This window comes from Globicephala melas, chromosome X (assembly GCF_963455315.2).
Source record: "Globicephala melas chromosome X, mGloMel1.2, whole genome shotgun sequence".
NCBI lineage: Eukaryota > Metazoa > Chordata > Mammalia > Artiodactyla > Delphinidae > Globicephala > Globicephala melas.
The window spans coordinates 42,523,777-42,536,499 of record NC_083335.1 but is presented as its reverse complement, the minus strand read 5'-3'; the positions used below and the strand labels follow the sequence as shown (position 1 = coordinate 42,536,499).

The window sequence follows — 12,723 nt, the reverse complement described above, 5'->3', positions numbered from 1 at the left end:
AATCCATACAGACATAAGGTCGATTAGTGGTTGCCTAGGGCCAGGGGGTTGGGAAAAAATGGGAAGTGACAGGTGAGAAGTGCAGGGTTTCTTTTGGAGCGATGAAAGTGTTCACAATTAGACAGTAGTGATGGCTGCACAAGTCTGAGAATGTACCAAAAACCTTTGAATTGTACATTTTAATTAAGGTTGAATTTTATGATATGTGAGTTATATCTCAATAAAGTTGTTAACAGAAAATAACGTACCTTAGAGATCTTTCCGTATCAGTAAACAGAGAACATCTTCATTCTTTTTTATAGCAGCATGGTATTCCATTGTATGGATGTACATATTTGATTTAACTAGTTCCTCACTGATGGACTTTTAGGACATCTCATCATTTGCTGTTACAATATTGCAATCAATCAATCAATCAATGCATGTCATTTTACATGCGTGTCAGTATATTTGTAGGATAAAGCCTCAGGAATGGAATTACTGGGTCAAAAGGTATATATACATTTATGATCTTAATCTATATTGCTAAATTTCCTTCCATGGGATAGTGCCAATTTACACTCTGACCAGTAACTTTTTAGAATTCATGTTTCCCCATAGTATTGCCAACAGTGCATTATCAAACTTTGGAACTTTTGCCAACCTGAGATACAAAAAGTGGTATCTCAGGGTACTTTTAATCTGCATTTCCACTATAATGGAAGAGACTGAGCATCCTTTCATGGTTCATACACATTTATGTTCTCTTTTTATATCTTGCATTCATTCTTCTTTTGCGCTGTTGTTTTTCTTACTGATTTCCAGGAGTTTGTTAATAAATTAAGGAAAAAAGTTTGTAATATGAACTGCAAATTTTTTTCCAGTTTGTACATTGTTTCCTCTCTTTGCTTTTGGTGTTTTTTATCATGCAAGTTATTGATTTTTAAAACTGTTCTATTGCAATATCATTCACAGCTCAACCACTTATTCAGTTCAGTGGTTTTTAGTATATTCACAGGATTATGCATCTATCACAACAATCAATTTTGGAATATTTTCATTAACTCCTTAGCAGTCACTCCCCATTTCTCCTGAAACCCCCCACCCTAAGCCCTAGACAACCATAAATCTACTGTCTGTCTCTAGAGATTTGCCTAGTCTGGACATTTTCCTATAAACGGAATAAGTGGCCTTTTGTGTCTGGCTTCTGGATACCAGTCCCTTATCAGGTAAATGATTTTCAAATCTTTTCTCCCATTCTGTGGGTTGTCTTTTCATCTTTTCACTTTCTTGATGGTATCATTTGCAGCACAAAAAGTTTTTTTTAACTTTGATGATGTTCAATTACACACACACACACACACACACACACACACACACTTTCTTGTAGCTGTTCCTTGGGTCTTTGATGTTATATGTATGAAGGCTTTGCCTAACCCAAGTTCACAAAGATTTACTCCCATGTTTCAAGCTCTTACATTTACTTCTATAATCCATTTTGAATTCATTTCTGTGTATGGTGTAATGAAGGAAGTTTTGTTTTATGTAGCCAAATTTAACAACCTTTTATTATATGTCTTCTGAATTTTCATAGTTAGAAAGGGCTTCTGCACTCCAAGATTATAAAAAAAATTCTCTGATTTCCTAGGGTACATTTATGATTTCCCCTGTTTACACTTAAATCTCTTAACTCTTCTATAATTTATCCTGGTCTGCAACATGAGATGTAGATCCAACCTTTTTTTTTTTTTTTTTTTTTTTTTTTGCCTTAGCTACCCAGTTGTCCACCATCATCTATTAAATAGTTCATTTGTTCCCCCATTGATTTGAGGTGCCACCTTCATGATATGTATATAAAAACATTTTTAAACTGTATAATGAAAATAAAAATAAAGGACAACTGGAAGAGTATGCAGGAAAAGATAAGGAAATAAGTGTGAAAATATACGGGCCTCATGATTTTATTTTGGGTAGAAGCAGCTCTTTGACAACTTTCTCAATTTTTTCCCTTTGGTACTGGTGTGTTTAGGTTTACTGTAGCTTCTAGAATTAATATTAGCCATTTGCATTCTTCCGGGAAATGTCCCATTTCATCTAGGTTTTCAAACGTATTAGGAAGGAGTTATACAAAGTACTTTCTTATATTTTTAAAAATTTCTTCATATCTATAGTTATGCTCCTTTTTCTCATTTAAGACTTCATATTCTTGATTAGGTTTACTTATCTATTTTATTTTCTTCTTCCAATAACACCTTCTGGTTTATTTGTTGAGTCTATAGGTTTTTGTTTTTTTTTTTACTGGGGTGTAGTTGTTTTACAATGTTGTCTTAGTTTCTACTGTACAGCAAAATGGAGTTCCCTGTGCTATACAGAAGGTTCTTATTAGTTATCTATTTTATAAATATTAGTGTATATATGTCAATCCCATTCTCCCAATTCATCCCCCCATCCACTTCCCATTAGTGTCCATACATTTGTTCTCTATTTCTGTGTCTCTATTTCTGCCTTGCCTTTGTAGTTCATTAATTTCTGGATTTTTAAAATGTTATTGATTTCTTCCTTCAGTTTTCGTTAGCTTTATTGTTCTTCTAGCTCACTGACTTGAAAGCTCAATTTATTTCCTTTTAATTCTCATTTGTTTCATCTAGGTATTTCATCTGTACTTTATTTATTAATTTATTTATTTTGGCTGTGCCACACAGCTTGTGGGATCTTAATTCCAAGACCAGGGCTTGAACCCAGGTCCTCAGCAGTGAAAGTGCAGAGTCCTAACCACTGGACCACCAGGGAATTCCCTCATCTGTACTTTATACCCACCTATGTTGTTCCAATATTACAAAGAAATTGTGTTATTTATGTAAAAAAGAGAGAGAGATTACAAGAAGAAAACATTTCAAAAATCAAAATAATTGAGCAGGGCCAGAACTGGGAGTGAAGCAGAAGGCATTCCCCGTGGGTGCACAATTTAAGAGGGTGCCAAAAACTCAGTAATCAAGACAAATGATATCTTGATGCAATAATTTGGAAAGTCAAATTGTAAAATTATGGCCAGCAGGCTGGCTGCCTGCTTTCATAAATACAGTTTTATCGGAACTAGGGCCAGGACTAGAGTAAGGTGACTGAGGCATGGCTTACCAAGTACAGGAGTGGATCTCACTTTTTAAAAAAACTTAATATTTTGTTCACAGGTATTTTGAAACAATTTAATTTCTGAAAATACTGCATTAAAAATGCATCTTGGGGCTTCCCTGGTGGCGCAGTGATTGAGAGTCCGCCTGCCAATGCAGGGGACACGGGTTTGTGCCCTGGTCCGGGAAGATCCCACATGCCGTGGAGCGGCTGGGCCCGTGAGCCACGGCCGCTGAGCCTGCGCGTCTGGAGCCTGTGCTCCGCAATGGGAGAGGCCCGCGTAACGCAAAAAAAAAAAAAAAAAATGCAACTTGATTACTAAGATTTGGGGCATCCTCTTAAATTTTGTACCTGATGTGGGTTGCTTTATTTGCCTCATCCAAGACCTGGCCTTATAATTGACTCTTGATGACAGTATAATGACTTTTTTATTTCTTTATACTTCTGTACACTTTCCAAATTCTGCACAATAAGCATAACAATAAGGATTACTTTGACCATCAGGAAAAATTAATTAATTAATTTTTTGCGGTACGCGGGCCTCTCACTGTTGTGGCCTCTCCGGTTGTGGAGCACAGGTTCCGGACGCGCAGGCTCAGCGGCCATGGCTCACGGGCCTAGCCGCTCCGTGGCATGTAGGATCTTCCCGGACCGGGGCACGAACCCATGTTCCCTGCATCGGCAGGCAGACTCTCAACCACTGCGCCACCAGGGAAGCCCAGGAAAAATAATTTAAAAACGAAGTCAAGACTCACTCAATGATGTTCCTTGTGATTTCACCATGGGGCTTGCAGGAAACAAAAACTAGTATGCGGATGGCCCCGTAGTTTCGAATGGCTTGAACCACCTGGTAATCTAAAGGAAGAAACACATTGCTATTAATATAATTAAACTATCATGGTCCAGGTTATCACAAACTTGCAACTGGCTGGCACATAGCACTGGTTAGGAAAAGAGGAGAAGCAGGTTCAGAGCCAGCTCACTGAGAGCAGCCTTAACATGGTATAGAAATGAGAGACCAAAGCTGGTGGACATCATGGGAATACCTAACTAGCTCTGTAGCAGGAAATCTAGTCATCCTTACGCAGTCCCGGCCCGGGCTGGGTTCACTACAGCAACAATTAACTGCCCATCTTCCTTTGACTTCAGTAGCTGTGGCAAAATCTTCTCTGCTCGACCAGTATGGAATTCACAGTTGGTGATGCCTGCAAAAGAGAGGCCCACGTGCCATAACTCAAAATGTAAGCCAAGCAGTTGGGGGTGGGGAGCTTCAGCTTTATAGAAACGTACAGAAAGCAGGGAGGGCTCTGCCATCTTCCCTTTAGATCTAACATACTTCTGCATAACAATGGAAGAAATGCTTTTGGAGCTGCTTCATTTTTTCCAATGCGCTTTCCCTTGCAATATCTCTGTAGGCCTTTCAGCTTGAGAGACTAGATGTGTTATTTTACAACTTAGTGACTCACACAGCACATAAGGACCTATACCAAGAAGAGAACCTTGACTATAACTCAAGTGCTCCTTCTGCTATATTGGAGGCTTTCACATGGAGCCTCAGGAGCTGTCTAGAAGTGAGGTAGAGGGGAAAGAAAATCTTTTTTCTATGTTGCAGTTTGGCCTAAGACTTTGTTCAAAGAAAAGGTCCTACTGCTAAAAATAGTTTGAAACCTATTGTATTGTTATGATGCCTCATGAGTCTAATGTCAAGAAGGCTCTTCTATATTATTCAAAGTTTTGCCAAGTTCCCTTCCTATCAGCTAGGCTTATTCCTTCCCTTAGGCTTTTTCCAGATAGAAACAAAAAGATTAGGGAGGGATAAATTAGGAGTTTGGAATTAACATATACACACTACTATATATAAAATAGGTAACCAACAAAGACCTACTGTATAACACAGGGAACTCTACTCAATATTTTGTAATAACCTATAAGGGAAAATAATTTTTTTAATGAATTTATTTATTTTTGGCTGTGTTGGGTCCCCGTTGCTGTGCCCGGGCTCCCTCTAGCTGTGGTGAGTGGGGGCCACTCCTCGCCACAGTGCACGGGCCTCCAATTGCTGTGGCCTCTCCCGCTGCGGAGCACAGACTTCAGTAGTTGTGGCTCGCGGGCTCTAGAGTGCAGGCTCAGCAGTTGGGGCGCATGGATCCAGCTGCTCCGCAGCATGTGGGATCCTCCTGGACCAGGGCCTGAACTCGTGACCCCTGCATTGGCAGGAGGATTCTCAACCACTGCACCACCAGGGAAGCCCAGGGAAAATGATTTGGAAAAGAATATATATATATACATATGTGTGTATATATATATATATATGTATAAATATATAACTGAATCACTTTGCTGTATACCTGAAACTAACACAACATTGAAATCAACTATACTTCAATTTTTAAAAAAAAGAAAAAAAAAGGGGGACCTCTTTTAGAAAGTCATCAGGATCCAACTCTGAGCACTCCAGAACACCTTCCCTTCCTCCCCACTCATGGATACAGTAGATGCCCTTTCCCACACAACCGTTCCCATAGTACAGAACAACTACAGCTCTTAATTTCTCCCCAGAATGTGAGCAGTGTACCATTGAAGGCTACAGTCCACCTGGCATCCTCTACCGCCTGCTCCACCAACTCAATCCCAAGGACCTAGGAGGTATACTGAGCCAGAGAGAGGCCAATCACACCTGGGGAAGTAGGAGAGAATAAGAGGAGGGTATTTTATGGTATTACCAATGAGGTTATGCCTGCACCACTATCACCACCTCCCCACCTCGGCTGCAAGGGCCCTGGGTGCTGCGTGGATGGTGTTGGGGAGATAAGCTGCATGTTGATTCTGCCCTGGGCTGCCACTTGCCAGTTACACAGCAGATGTCAAGGAGGATGGTGTTAGAGTTCACTCCACTCAGCTCCCCCATAGTCCGATACAGTATCTCTGCACCAGCAATGTTAACCTGGAAAAAGGCATCTGGAGAGATGCAGATCTTCAACCCCAGGAGATCTTCAAAGATGTGGGGTTCCCCAAACAGGAGCTGGTAAGGGGACTGCTGATGGCTGCAACGGGTCGTAGTGCTAGAAAAGAATAAAAGAAGAAAGCACCTTGGAATGGCAGACCAACCTATCTCTAGTGGTTGGTTGGAGAGGGAGGCCCCAGCATCTCAGCTAGGAGACAAAGCCTCCATGGCATGGCCCTGAGAGCTCTGGAGGAGTTTCCCTCTCAGGGGATGGAGGTACATGCAAACACTTGGTCATCAGCGGCGCTGCCTCAGTAATCCACAACCCAGACTATGGCAAGCCATCAGACTGCGGCTTGCTGTTGGGCTGTCCCAGGTTTACCTTTCCTGGAAGTAAAGTGATGTCAAGTCACAGACTGCTCCTGGCCCTTTGGTGAAAAACTTCTTTACAGTCTCCTTCTGAACACAGAGCTCCTCCTGCCCAGACCACAAAATCAGGAGTCAAGCAAAAACCCACCTCTGACAAATTTTCTCTCCAAGCTCTATGGTAATCAGCCCTGCAGTAGTCAGACAAGAAGGCACATTACTCAAATCCTATTATAGATAACACTTAAAGCAATGTTCTGTAGGACCAAAAAAAAAAAAAAAAGCTATTTTCACATCTCAGCAGAAGCACTCCTTTGCTTATTGGCTTTTGACAAATGCTATACAACAGACATGGCACTTTCTCTGGTTTGAGCCTCTTTAATAGTTCTCTAAAGAAAGTGTGAGAGTTATTCTTGTTGTAACCTAGGAGCTAAACTAAGCTTTTGTCCCATCACAAACAAGCAATAACCTTTCAATTCCTTTCACACTTCTCTACTTCAAATATCCCATCCACCCATCCAAACACCACCTCAGAAGACACACGTCCTAAGAGAAAGGAAAGAAAGGGCACGGAACAGAATGAGCACAGTAACTAAATCCTTTCTTCAAGTTCTAAACGTTTTAAAATTCTTACGTCACTACAGAGAGCCCTATCCATCAGCTAGACACAAGGACATATGACAATAAACTATGTTGGAGCTATAGAGTTAAAAGGCCAGGAATCAACGACCTGGGTTCAAGTCCTATAGCTTTGCTATTTACTAGCTCTTTAACCTTGCGTACCTCTATGCCTCCATTTGCTCAGCTGTGAAATGAAGGGAACAATACCTCTCCCTCTCCAGCCTACTTCACAAGTTGCTTGAGATGATCACATAAGTATTAGAATATTTTGATACAGGCATGTTTGAAAGCTCTAAGTGTATTACAAATGTAAAAGTATTATGTAGATTATGAAATTCTGACCATATTCTAGTCTCTATTAAATTGGCTTCTGGAATTAGTAGAACACCTAATAAGTTCTGTGGGCAAAGTTCTTGTGAAAATCCTCAGGAGTCCTCACATGATAATTAACTTGGTAACCTAGCCTCAGTCTCTTTGGTTTCATTATGCCAGCAGCATGGTTAACAGGATCCTTGCCATCTCCTCATCATCATCCCCAACCCTTCTTTCCAACCCATACATTCTATGGATGCATTGTTTCTGCTATCTTCCCTGAAACCTCCAAATACCAACTGCAGCATATTGATAGTAAGGGCTGCTATAGAAGCTGTTCCTTATCATCCTTTGAGTCTCACCTGCCTTAATTCCTGGGGATGGAAAGAGATGATGGCCATTGTGTGCCCTTGGCTATTGGTGTGGGCTATGAGCTCACGCCAGTACCCACCTTCACGAAACAGAAGGCAGGGCTCCAATGGGGACTGTTGAAGGAATACTTCGTAGTACTAGGAAGAAAACAGTACTATTACACAGGCAAAACTAACAGTTTGACAGCTCATTATTCATGCTGAGCGACTGTTACGGGCTGAAGCGTATCCCCCCCTACACACAAATTCATATGTTGAACGCTTAGTACCTCAGAATGTGACCAGATTTGGAGACGAGGTCTTTAAAGATGTGTTTAAGTTAAAATTAGGCCATTAGGGTGGGTCCGAATGCTGTGGTTTCAGTTGGCCACGCTGCTACCCCAGTGGGCCCACCACACCAGTGGGCCTGGAGGACAGTATCAACCCATAGAGGATTATTCTCAAGCCTTAAAATTTAGTGGAATTTGCCCTGCTAGGTTTCAGATTTGCTTGGGACCCAAGACCCCTTTCTTCTTTCTGATTTGTTCCTTTTGGAATGGGAATGTCTATCCTATGCCTGTCCTACGATTGTATTTGGGAAGCAGATAATATTTCCAGCTTCACTGGTTCACAGCTAATTCTGTCTTAGGATGAATTATACCTTGACTGATACCTCTCATCCACACTTCATTTAGATGAGATTTAGGACTTAGAGTTGATGCTGGAATGTGTTAAGAATTTTGGGCTGTTGGAATGGGGGTGAATGTATTTTGCATGTGAGAAGAACATGAATTTTGGGGGTCCAGAGGAGAGTGTTGTGGGCTGAACTGTGTCCCCCTAGGATTCATACATTGAAGTCCTAACCCCCAGTACCTCAAAATGTGACTGTGTTTGGAAATAGGGCCTTTAAGTAGGTGATTAGTTAAAATGAGGCAGTTAAGGTGGACTCTAATCCAATCTGACTGTTGTCCTTATAAGAAGAGGAAATTTGGATACACAGAAACATCAGGGATGTGCACGTGCACAGAGGAAAGCCCACATGAGGACACAGCAGAAAGGCAGCCATCTGCAAGCCAAGGAGAGAGGTCTCCGAAGAAACCAAACCTGCTGACACCTTGATCTTGGACTTCCAGCCTCCGGGACTGTGAGAAAATAAGTTTATGTTGTTTAAGCCACCCAGTCTGTGGGATTTTGTTATGGCAGTCCTAGCAAACTAATGCAGTGATATAAGAAACATGATCACTGCCCTGCAACCTTACTGAGGGATCCTATCCATGACAGCCCAAAAAGTATGTTCCATGAAGGCTCAGAGTTGTATCCTGAGTCTAGCACATAACCAGTGCTCAATAATTATTATTGAAAGAAGTTATGAAACAGCAAAGGTATCTGTATGAAGAATTTCAGCTTGTTGTGTACACAGCGTGGAATACAATAATCATCCATTTCTGTGAATTCCTCCTGGCAGCAATTCCTAATATACTACTAAGCTGCTATAATTCCATTCTTACTTATAACTTCCTGATGTAAGCCCATTGTTTCTGTATTTCTTCATATAACCAGGTGCCAACTAGCTTAGTTGGATCCTTCATCTTCCCCTGGTAAATACAGGTCAAAAGCAATCCTGATTCAGTGTTGAGATATCAGAAATCCTTAAAGCCAAACTTCAAACACAAGCCAGTTGCTGCCACAACAGGACACACTATCTGATCTACTAGGTCCTCTTGTTTTCATAATGCATGGGTTCTGGATCCACTGCATTTTCACACAAACCCAAAATAGTGCATGGAAGGGAGAGTTACACCAAAAAACAGTGCCACTTGAGAGGGTAAAAATCAATTAAGGGTGCACTTGACCACTTCTGCTATAATTTCATATAAATGCAACATAAGATGCTTAACTATACTTATACTGAACAAATTTTTCCAAATTTTGAAGTTGGTGATTTAAAGAAAGACTGGTTCAACTGTTGTTTACTTGCTGGTTGGAAAGGAATGTTTTCTGGAAGAAGATTCAAATGTCTTTGAGGTCCTAGAAGGATGGGAACTGAAAAACTGAGTCTGACCTGGAAGATAATGGGTAAGTAAATATGAAATACAGCTTCTCCACTGTATGAGCCAAGGCTTTGGTTTCTTCATTTATAAAATAGAGCCTGAAACTCCTATTCTTACATGGGAATGCCTAAGCATCATATTGCAATATACAGTTGACCCTTGAACAGCATGGGTTGGAACTGTGTGGGTCCACTTACATGTGGATTTTTTTCAATAAATATGTACTACATTACTACACAATCTGTGGTTGGTTGAATCTGGGGTTGGTTGAACTCGAGACATGGAACTGCAGATATGGGAAAACCAAGGATATGGAGGGCCAACTACAGAGTTATAGGTGCATTTTCAACTGTGCAGAGGGTCAGCGCCCCAACCCCCATGTTGTTCAAGGGTCAACTGTATCAAATCAACACACTGTACACCCTAAACTTACACAATGTTGCATGTCAATTATACCTCAATAAAATAAAATTTTTAAAAAGAGTGAAAGGGCCTTCTGGTTCAAATAACAGACTATTCCTCTTTAAAATCCTACTAAAATGAAATAAAGGAATAAAAAAGACATAAATGTACTTAAACTCATTGATCCACCAATTCTCCCTTCTCTCTCTCTTGCATCATTTTCCTCCCTCACTACTGGATCATTCCCATCAATACACAAGCATGTTCTTCTAACTCTCCCACCTTTAAAAAGAAAAGTAACCTTCTCGAACCCACTTTCCCCTCCAGCCACTGTTCCATTTCTCCGCTCCTCTTTGTAGCAAAGCTCCTCAAAAGAACTGTCTATATTCACTGCCTCCCATTCCTCTCCTTCTACTCACCCACTCAAATCAGGTCCCCACCACTCCACCTAAACAGCTCCCATTATGGTCACCAACGACCTCCGTGTCATGCAGTTCAAAGGTCAATTCACACTCCTCATCTTACTTGACCTACTAGCAGCACTGGCACAGCTGATGAGCCCCTCCTCCTCAGTTCACTGTCTTCACTAGGCTTTCAGGATCCCACACTCTCCTGGTTTCCTCTGACCTCACTGGCTGCCCCTTCTCAGTCACCTTTACTGGTTCCTCTTCTCCTCCCAGACCTCTTAAAATGGGAATGCCCCTGGGTTCAGTCCATGTTCCTGTTCTCTTTCTATCTACTCTCACTCCCTTGGTCATCTCTTCCAGTCTCATGATTTTAAATAACATCTACATGTTAACAACTCCAAGATTTCTAATTCTTGAACCTCATCCTAACAGATCCAACTACCTATTTAACATATCTACTCAGATGCCTAATAGGTATCTCAATGCAACATGTCCAAAATTGAGCTACTAACCTCCCCCTGCTCAAATCTGCTCTGCCATAGCTTTTTCCATTTCCGTAGATAGTAACTCCACTGTTCCACTTTCTCCTCCCAAAAACCTAGAGCCATTTTTCACTCCTCTCTTTCTCTTATACCTTTCACTCAATCAATCAAGAAATCCTGCAGTTCTGTCTTCAAGATATATCCACCTCCTCTGCTGCTCCCACTGGGCTATATCATCTCACATCTGGATTACCACATGAGCCTCCTAACTAGTCTCTCCCTGCTTCTACCTTTCCCTGCAACAATCCATACACAATATAATAGCCAGAGTGATCCTGTTTAAAACCTAAATCATATCATGGGATGCCCGCCCCCCAATCAAAACCTCCAACAGCTCAGAATAAAAGCCAAAGTCCCAACAATGACCTCTAAGGCACTACACTATCTGGTCCCCATTAACTACCTTACCTCTTCTCCTATTACTCTTCTGAGTCTACTTTCAGTTCCTCCAGAAAGCATGCCATACTCCTACCTTAGGGCCTTTGCCATGGCTGTTCTCTTTGGCTAGAATGCTCTTCCCTCAGACCTTCACATGGTTGACACCCTCATTTCCTTTAAGTCTTAATTCCAAAGTTTCTCAACCTTGGCACTATTGTCAATTCTGTGTTGTGGGGGGCTGTCCTCTGCACTGCAGGATGTTTAACAGCATCCTTGGCCTCTACTCACTAGAAAGATACCAGTAGCACCGTCCAACTATCCCCCAGTGGTGACAACCAAAAATGTCTCCAACATTGCTAAATGTCCCCTGTAGGGCAAAACTAATTCCAGTTGAGAACTACTGCTTTATTCAAATATCACCTTCTCAATGAAGCCTACATTGATCCCATTTAAAATTACAACCCGCATTTCCCCCAAACTTATGACTTCTCATCCTCCTTATCCTGCTGCATTTTCCCCAGGGCATTCGTCTTAGTCTGTTTGGACTGCTAAAACAAAAGTACCATAAACTGGATGACTTATAAACAACAAAAATTCCTCAGTTCCGGAGACTGGGAAATCCAAAATCAAGGTTCCGGCAGATTCAGTGTCTGGTGACAGCTTCCTCAGTGACGGCTTCTGTCTTTTCACTGGAACCTCACATGGCAGAATGGACAAGCTAGGGGCTTCCCTGGTGGCGCAGTGGTTAAGAATCTGCCTGCCAATGCAGGGGACACGGGTTTGAGCCCTGGTCCGGGAAGATCCCACATGCCACGGAGCAACTAAGCCCGTGCGCCACAACTACTGAGCCTGCGCTCAAGAGACCATGAGCCACAACTACTGAGCCCACATGCCACAACTACTGAAGCCTGCGTGCCTAGAACCCATGCTCTGCAACAAGAGAAGCCACCACAATGAGAAGCCCACGCACCACAACGAAGAGTAGCCCCCGCTCACCACAACTACAGAAAGCCCGTGCACAGCAACGATGACCCAACACAGCCAAAAAAATTTTAAAAAACAAACAAATAAATAAATGAAAAGAAAGGACAAGCTAGTTCTCTGGGTCCTCTTTTATAAGGGCACTAATCCTAATCATGAAGGCTCCACTCTCATGACCTAAGCACTGCCCAAAGGCCCCAACCTCTTAATACTATTACCTTGGGGGTGAGGATTTCAACATATGAAATTTGGAGGGACAGA

General features: G+C 41.8%; 1 protein-coding gene across 1 annotated transcript in view; it reads right to left on the bottom strand.

Annotated features, from left to right (window-relative positions):
- Positions 1-12,723, bottom strand: part of TRMT2B (tRNA methyltransferase 2 homolog B) — an 85,943-nt gene that overhangs the window by 58,280 nt on the left and 14,940 nt on the right. Inside the window, 5 exon segments of the mRNA XM_070044663.1 lie at positions 3,864-3,983; positions 4,193-4,313; positions 5,684-5,785; positions 5,956-6,170; positions 6,435-6,529. Coding sequence (XP_069900764.1) covers positions 3,864-3,983; positions 4,193-4,313; positions 5,684-5,785; positions 5,956-6,170; positions 6,435-6,529 — 653 coding nt within the window.